This window comes from Gossypium arboreum, chromosome 13 (assembly GCF_025698485.1).
Source record: "Gossypium arboreum isolate Shixiya-1 chromosome 13, ASM2569848v2, whole genome shotgun sequence".
Classification (NCBI taxonomy): domain Eukaryota; kingdom Viridiplantae; phylum Streptophyta; class Magnoliopsida; order Malvales; family Malvaceae; genus Gossypium; species Gossypium arboreum.
The window spans coordinates 15,671,324-15,680,193 of NC_069082.1; the positions used below are offsets into that span (position 1 = coordinate 15,671,324).

General features: G+C 34.2%; 1 protein-coding gene across 1 annotated transcript; it reads right to left on the bottom strand.

The window, feature by feature from the left end:
* Positions 1-614: 614 nt before the first annotated feature.
* On the bottom strand, positions 615-7,720 carry LOC108473853 (uncharacterized). The gene is made up of 11 exons (XM_017775643.2): positions 7,335-7,720; positions 6,459-6,762; positions 5,916-5,993; positions 5,232-5,803; positions 3,468-4,100; positions 3,223-3,377; positions 2,365-2,549; positions 2,134-2,267; positions 1,695-2,047; positions 1,516-1,619; positions 615-1,127 (listed from the first exon to the last, which is right to left on the bottom strand). The coding sequence occupies exons 2-11, from the start codon at positions 6,739-6,741 to the stop codon at positions 1,057-1,059; spliced, it is 2,568 nt and encodes an 855-aa protein (XP_017631132.1). The 5' UTR covers positions 6,742-6,762; positions 7,335-7,720; the 3' UTR covers positions 615-1,056.
* Between the last annotated feature and the right edge of the window lie 1,150 nt (positions 7,721-8,870).

Here is an 8,870-nt window from a genome sequence, read left to right on the forward strand (position 1 = left end):
ATTTTAAAATTTGGAACATTAATAATTTAAAAATGTGCATATGAATGACACTTAATTATATTATTAATATTTCCATCAATTTTACATAACTTTATCATTATAATAATGAATTTAATCCTCAAATATTACAAATTCTATTTATTCTTATTTATATTTGTAAAGTTAATTTTTATATATATAATTTTCAAATTTTTAGATTTTAAAATTCACATTCTTTTTTTTTCTTTTAAACTATTATCAGAATATGATGTAATATAATTTAATTTGTTATTATTTCAATAATAATTATGTATTATTAACATTAAATATTAATTGTCATAGATAATTAAATTTAATTATTCACTTTAAAATTAATAGAGATAAAATTACTCAAAACTTTTGTAGAGGGATCAAGGGATTGTAAAAGTATAACCTGGTTTCTAGAGGGATCAAATGATTGAAAAAGTATAACCCGGTTTCTTAAAGGTTATGATCCCGGACTCAATTTTGAACGACCTTTACCCTACTCTTTAAAAAAAAAAAAAGAAAAAAAAGGAGAAAAACCTCGAGCTTTGAGATTAAGCAAATGTAAAAGATAAAACCAGCATCACATGCTATCCACTCAAGACATGCCATTTCAATAAGTTTAAAGCAGTGGATCATATAAAAGGATTACAAATTCACAATTCTGAAAGGGTAACATGGGTTGTGTTTGAATCCTAACAAGTTTTCTGTGGCCTGATTATCTGTAAAAGCACTCAGGTCTTGTTGATTTTTTTTTTTTTTTTTTTTTTTGCAACAAATACAGTTTTCACACCTTTAGGTTCATCTACAATACAAAGAACATTTGTTTTTTCCCCCACATCAATGGGGGTTTTATAACAAATGCCATTCTCAAGATTGCAGTTTACAAGAAAATCATTCGCGGTTGTATTTCTTTCAGACGAATCAGCAACACAATTCTGTTTGTGCTCATAGTAGGAAGATACCTGCTGCATACTGATGGTTCTGGAAAATCCGAATGATGCTTTGATGACGGCTAAAAATAACATAATGAAATACAAGTTGCAATCCATCCTAAATAATCCCTGTGGAGATGCTAGAAGTCGCATTTATCATCAATGAGTGCTCAGGGATATATGTAAGACCTGTAGCACCAAAAATGGATTCATCATCACAATCATCGGATTTGGATAGACCATAGACATTATATTTGATAATATCCAGAAGAGAAGCGTCACATTCTACTGAATAAATAACTAGATAGAAATGAACAAAACCTGGAAAATGTGCAAGGGACAACGTATGCATAAATTAGAAACTACCTTAATGGTGGTGATTGTGATCCAGAAATGGCATGCATTTTTTTTGCTACTCAGCAGAGGTTTTCTTTCAGTGTCAAGCACAGATATATGACATAACATTAATACACGGATAGCTATCATAAATAAATACTGTAAAATAAACATTAACCACACACTTATTCTAACATATGGGCAAGGCAAACGATAAGTAGAAATTTCAACAAACGGATACCTTTCTCTTTAACATAAATCTGTAATGTGTCAAGAGTGATTATGCCATCAGTCAACGGAAGTAGCTCAAGCTTAATGGTAGCCGTAGATTGAGCAGGAACACATCTGAAGCAACCGATGTCATTGTTACCATTTGTATATTCAGTCTTAGAAACAATATTACAGAAGTTGATGAATTACCCTAGTGGTACTCGACTCTGCAGCCAGAGATGAGTACATCCCAAACCCGAAGTTGGAATGAAATCAGCTGTTGGAGTCAACTGTGCATTGGAAGAAGTAAACTTAGCCCCAGCATCACCATTCTGTTTTTGATTCTCAGATAGACTGGGCATTGAGCCAAGTTTATGTACTGCAGTGCGCCTCTCACCACCCGCTTTCCCTGCAAGCTCAGAGAAACCAACAAATGGGCTCATTGGTGTTGTTGGAGAAGAATTCAAGGACACCACAGATGGAGGTGAGGTTAAGGATGTTGGAGCAAGAACTGTCATAGTTAGATCTTCATCAGACAAATTTGAAGCCTGAAGAGTTAAAACCTGACAATCATACCAAGTCAACAAGAATTAACACAGATAAATAGATGGTGTGCAAGCAAGAGAGCCAGAATCAAATTGTGTAAAACCTGAACTGGAAGCTGAGTGATTCCTTCATTGGGTCCAGAATATTGTCCTGACATCTCAGATGCTACAGATATCATAAGATCCCTTGAAACTCGTGGTCTCCAACTTGTTGGCTGCTTGAAAAACAATCTTGATTCTACATGAAACATAAAAGATTGATATGTTAATAGTTTGAACATGTAGTTATACAAAATTTTCCAGATCATAGCGTACACCAAGGGAAATGTACATACCCGTGTAGTTGCAACGACATGATACCATAACCGCATAGTGGTTAACAACCAAAACACTCCCCTTTCTATCAAAGGTCATGGAAGGAGGTTGCAAAGTGGACGATTTAGATTTTTCTCCATGAGTTTTGAGATCCTTCCACATAGAAGACACCGGCTTTAAAATAAAAGAGTGCTCTTCACCCCTCCTGCAACAAAACCATCAATAAACTCATTAGGATAGACAACTCTTCCCACTTCCCATAACCTAAGACAGTCAATACAACTCAGCTAAACCTTAACTTTAAACACATTTCAAGATGTTAGATAATGGCCAAATATGTGTATACTCCAAAGGCAGTCCTCATTAGACAAGGGTTTAGTTTTAATTTACAGTTAAATATTCCACAACAATTACGTTTTCTTGCTCATTAAAGAAGTACTAGCGACCTTGAGTCACACACCCTAAGCAAGTCTGTCTGGAATTCTAGATAAACCACAGAAGACAAATATTTTTCTTTTACAGGTAGTACCTTAATCATAAAGCTAAAATGCTACACATCAAAGAGCCATTAAAATAAAATAATTAAGGGACCTTGAGTGAAAATGGAGAATTCTAATCTACAATCAATTAGAGATTATAGGGAGATATTTTAGGGATTTTTCTATGATTTGATCTTATTTTTGGTATGTTGTAATAAAGAGAATCTGGGGATAAATGCCAGATCTCTCATTTGTTTTCTTTTCCTTAGTTTGTGGAGGATTGCCCCCTGTTATGCCCTAGTTTGTGGCTTGCGATAACAGCAGCCACTCCTATATACATATGTAAGCTGAATTATTCAGAAATATAAGCAAAAACTCTCAATTTCTAAAGAAAACAACCTGAGAGCTAGATTTGGCAAACTATGGTTATCTCCAGCTTCAATACATGATATTGGTAGGGAAGCAGGTGGTCCACCTTTAGAGGCCTCTTCTAAAACAACTGTTATAGCATCTACGAACACTACAATATCTGGTACATTTTCTGGTGAGATATTCTGCAAAATAACTTCATAAGTGAATAAACAAACCTAGAGTTGAGAGGAAGTATTTACCATTTATCAAGAAAAGTGAACACTAAGGTTTACCCTTATCTGAACACAAAGAAGATCATCTGTATTGCAGTCAGCAGCATAAGAATGGATCTCAATGGGTTGAATTATTTGAAGTTTCCTCCTCCATCTTCTTCCTGGGATATGGATCCCTTCTAATCCACAACGGACAGAAAATCTTTCTCGCTCTAGTGACACACCCCGATATGATAAAAGCTCTTCAATCCCTGTTATTTTACCCTTTGAATTCTTCTGAGAAGAGTAATGATCCACATCATCAAGGTCAAATGATGGTTTAGAACTCTGGGCTTTAACAGGTCCAGCAGGAGGTGTAACATTTTGAGGAAGTGAAGACATAGAGTAACTTCTAAAATGACTAAAAGAAAAGAGCGGAGAGCCAGAGGAGGCAGAAACACCAGGCCTCTGAGATGGGCTACCAATTGCAGAAGCAGATCCTAAAGGCGGAGGGGATAATGTAAGAGGTGTAGGAAAAGTGTTATCCAAAGGAAGCAACCATTTCAACAGTTCTCCACATGGGTCTTGATTTGCATATACTAAGTTGTCCTGATTCTTAGAAGACGTGTTTCTGTCCTGATATTTTTCAAACTGAAGAATTTCAATGACAGGATCTCTCAGAAAATTAACACCAACATTCACTTTTAAAAGTACCTGCATCCTTCCAAACAGAGAAGCAGAATGAGAATCAGTACTCTGGATCAGAAAGTCGCCTAGCAAGGAGCTAAATAATAACAAAGTTAATATGCCAATTAACACAAATAAATATGACAAATACGAAGAAAAAAAGCATTACATATAAGAGCTTCTGCAATCAACTGCAGAACCAGAGCAAGAGTTAACTGAGAGCAATTTAAAATAGGGATCAACTTTTGGAAAAAGCCTAGAAAATAGAAGCAAGAACAAGCAAGTGGCCAGGTAGCAATTAGCATACTGAAAATACAATCTTATCACAATTAGTTTACAAGAGTAGCATTGTCTTTTAGGTTTGCTAGCAGGAGCCCTCATAAAATGATACAGAAGAAATTTACTTGTTGAATGCCCCAGATTTCTAACAAGATATTGAATGTGGAAAAATATAGTCCTAAACTGTACTAACAAATGTCAATCTTCTCCTCCCTCCATTTATGTCAAAAAAGTTTATTCTACCTGATGTTAATCCATGGAAGATGGAGGCAAGGAGTTCTACATGAAATCAAGATACTGAACAATGGAGCCCCCACCTCGTCATCAATATGCTCAATCTTAATAACTTGGCTCCAAAATCTATCTATTCCAATCACCACCAACCCCTTTTCTTTTTCCCTTTTTCTGTTCAATTTCCTGTTTAATTCAAAGGATTCTTGTCAGGAAAAGGAGACAGTTTGTGGAATAGGGAGGTAGATTCTTTCCAGTCTTTGACGTGAGGGGTTAGACAACAGTTTAGCCTCTAATTGGAAGCAAGAGCAGAAAGCAATTGTTCGAGTAAGAGGTTGAGGCAATGGTAGTAGAAGTACATTGCCTGTCCGTGTCCCCTGCCCTCTGCCATTGTCCTCCCTATGCAAGCCAGCGATTTTAAAATACAGAAATTACTACACCAACTGATTGTTTACCATTAGACACCCTTCATAATCAGAAAGAAATATCAAGAAGCTACTATGATAACATGATTTGCATGTAAAATAGAAACAATAAACTTTCAACCTGTCAGCTAACAAAATTAAAAGCAGATGTCTCCAGCATTTATCCAAGTCTAAGCAAGTGGGAAAAAAATAATTTACAATTTAGTTCTTCTGTGATGCTTACCACTATGTCTCCACTGGAAAGAGAGCAACACTTAATAGAATCTCTAGCTACTCCTCCAGAAACATTAGCATCAAAATTTCCTCTATCAATCACTGCATTTTGTCTAGATATATTCTTGGCAGCGTTTTTGGTTTCATTTGCAATAGATTGTCTGGTATCCATCTCAGACGACTCAGGAGCTTTCTCAGAAGCACCTTTTTTTGACCATAGAGGCTCATCTGACTCTGCAATCCTGACAAAGAAATGAGAGTTCTTAAACCTTTTTAACAGTGTTTCAGTCTGTCTTCTGTGATCTTCCATCCTAAGAAATGATTCACTAGCAGAGACATCCTTAGCTGGATCAATCTTATCTTTCTCCAGGTTTTCACCATTTTGATCCATTACTGCACCATTAAGACTCGCATCCCCTCCTTCAGGCACTGAATTTGTTTCACCCTCCATGTTTCCATTTTGTTTCTGAGCACCCCTTCTCTTGCCACTTTTACACATCACTGCAGCAACTTTAAATGGGGTAATAATTTCTGTTTCCTGATTACATGCTGATAAGCATGCTAGAACATGAACTTGTTCTCCTGAAGAAGAAAACAGGATAAAGGTTCAAGTTACAAACACATATCTCATGAATACAAGCCAACTGTATACTAAATCAGAAAGAAGCAAGAGGATCAAAAAACAAAAAGATACCAGGAAAAACAAAAGAACGATCCAGGGAACGCAATGAACTTATGTCTGGCGCACGGTTCCAGTCATCAGGGAGATCCTCTGCAAATGAATATCATGATTAGACATACAACAAAGAAATATCATATAAGGGAAGTAGATCAACAAAACCAAAGTACAAATTTCAGGAAGATGTAATTCGTAAACAAGTCATGTCAGGAAACTCTTGTCAAGTTGAAGTGTATCTAATGTAACTCCAGAAGAACTAGGGCATTTACCTTTCTGGACACACACTAGTTTCCAGAAGTTGTAAATCAGCAATAAAAACAAACATCAGAACATTGCTCTTCCACACAATCACAATTGTTTGGATTTTAAAAGCATATACTATGGAGTCATACACTCAAAACAAGGACCACTTTTACAAGTTGAACTTTTTCAAAGGAATAAGGAGAGGGGAGGAAAAGGAAAGAAAATGAGGAAAAGCCAATCATTAAAGCTATATCTAGAGACAGATCCAAAAATATTGTTTACATTAGCTAACTTTAGAGGTTAGTATACACTTACTATATGGAATGGTGATCCATCCATCTTCATCACAAACATCAATGTGGTTCTCTGGGACAGAAGATTTCTTATCACTCCCAACACCAGCATTCTCACCTAAATGTCCATTGGTTTCAGCATCATGGTTTTCAACTGTAGGGTACTCTGGAAATGGATCTTCACCTATAAGCCCTTCCAAAGATGTTGCAGAACTCAAAACATAAGTAGATTCCGCCACCTCTTCTTGTACTGGAGGTGGCTCTGGCACTGCCTGTTGATTGGACCGCAATAGCAGAAAGTTCATTGTTTCCACCAAAATCAGCTTCTGCAAAATCAAACACCAAAGACACTTTACAACTCGAGTACTAAAAGTACAAGTTGCAACAGGAAACAAGAACGCCACCAGAACAGGTGCATCTCATGCTTGTATCTCATTCAGAATCAATCTCGATTTCTCAAATGAAACTGAAGATTAAATGTAAAGCAAGCAGCATGATCAAAACCACTCAGAGAACATTCCCTTTTCCTACAATAACCTTAACTACATAAGCGGATCTTGCCCTTAAGTCTAATAATTACCTTGAATTTCAGCTTTCCGAAGTTCACAATGAAGTTGAAGTAAAAGAAAACAAATATAAATAATTCAAACAAAGTAAAATCACTGAAATAAATCATTTTTACACTAGATTAACCATGAACAATCTAAATTTCCTCATCATGAAAAAAATTATAACCAGGAAATTCCAAAGCAAGACAAAATTCAAAAAAAATAAAAAACAAAGAATGAAAAGAAAAAACAAAAACAAAAATGCCATTGAACAATTTGCTTTCGATCAGACATAGCAAAGAAATTAGTCAAATAGATGATGAGAAAAAGGAAATCCTAAATTGTTTCACCTGATCGGAGATCAAAGGCTGTGGAGGGTTTCCGTTTTCTTTTTCGTTTTTTTATTATTTTATTTTAATTGTTTTTTTGCTTGGTGCCTGGGAAATGGGAGATCCAATTTCCTGACGGGACTCTATAACTTGATCGGTTGTTCGATCTCGTTCTAGGCCGTTTGATTATTTTTTCGGTTTCGGGGTTGATTACCTTCCGGCCCGAGTTAGATCCGTATGAAATTAAGCCCTCAGCATTTAGCCCGTCCCCATACAGCACTTGCCTTTTGCAGCCCAATCCTTTTCCTTTTCTCTGACATTCTAATCTCATTCGACCCAATTAAATTTAGAATCCAATTACGGCAAATTCATAGGATTATAGAAATATTAGAACACGAAAATGTTGAGTATGTTAACGTTATCCCATTCGATTCATTTGGCTGAAAGAAGATTTTTATATTTTTTTGACGAAATACATTATTACTTATAAACATATTTTACTAAATTGACATTGCCATTCGATTCATTTGGCTGAAAGAAGATTTTTATATTTTTTGACGAAATACATTATTACTTATAAACATATTTTACTAAATTGACATTGTTATAGAATTTATTTGTTTAAACAAATTTAGTTCCTTTAATTTTTTTTCTTAATTTTCATAAATTTATTATAAATTATGATAATTCCTATTTTATTATAATTTATATACTATTAAGTAAATATATGATGTTAAAATCAATTTATAAATTATAAATGTATATCATAATCATAATTAATATATTAATAAAAAATTTTAGAGTAACATAATAATTATAATTTTAAAGTATCAAATTAATATTTCAATGTTAAGAAAAAGAGATTATTGTTTTGAATTAAACTTAAAATTTTATTTGAAAAAAAGGACAAAATTTATTAAAATAATACAAATAGAGGGTAAATTAGTCCAAAATTTAAGATTACGCTCATAAAAAATGTAAGAATTAATTGTATTGATATTACACCTATATTACAACATAGTGACAATATCTAGGAATGTAAGATTATTGGATGGCTGGAATGTTGAGAATTCAAATAATGTAATCTTATTCCAAAATGTGAGATTACATGATATAATGTTATATTCAACGAATCAAACACACTCTTACAGTTGCTTTTTTTTTTTTTATCTATAAGATTGAAACTCAAAACTTTACTTAAGCAACAATGAGTTCCTTACCAAGTTATCTAATAATTAGATAAGTTTTTTTCTCTACTTAAGCTCCTTTTGGATGTTGTTTGGCTCTAGTGAGATGAGATTTCTCTCAATTTTTGTGCACTCGCACCACAATATTCTCTTTGGGAAAAAATGCTTTTATTTGGTCAAGACACTCCTAACGCAGTACAACTCTAGTTTTGCACTAGAGTGTAAAAGCTATGCATACAAGATTTTTTGTTCTTTTTTGGAAAGTAAATGTTTTCATTAAAATTGAAAAGAATTCAAACAATGTAATCTTATTCCAAAATGTAAGATTACATGATGTAATGTTATATTCAACGAATCAAACAAACTCTTA

Excerpts from the sequence above, each read along its gene's own strand:
- LOC108473853 (XM_017775643.2), bottom strand. The coding sequence starts at position 6,741 with ATGAACTTTCTGCTATTGCGGTCCAATCAACAGGCAGTGCCAGAGCCA. Across the intron at positions 4,101-5,231 it reads TTTCCAGTGGAGACATAGTG|GTACTTTTAAAAGTGAATGT; the intron begins GTAAGCATCACA and ends GGAAGGATGCAG. Across the intron at positions 2,268-2,364 it reads ATGTCGTTGCAACTACACGG|AATCAAGATTGTTTTTCAAG; the intron begins GTATGTACATTT and ends TGTTTCATGTAG.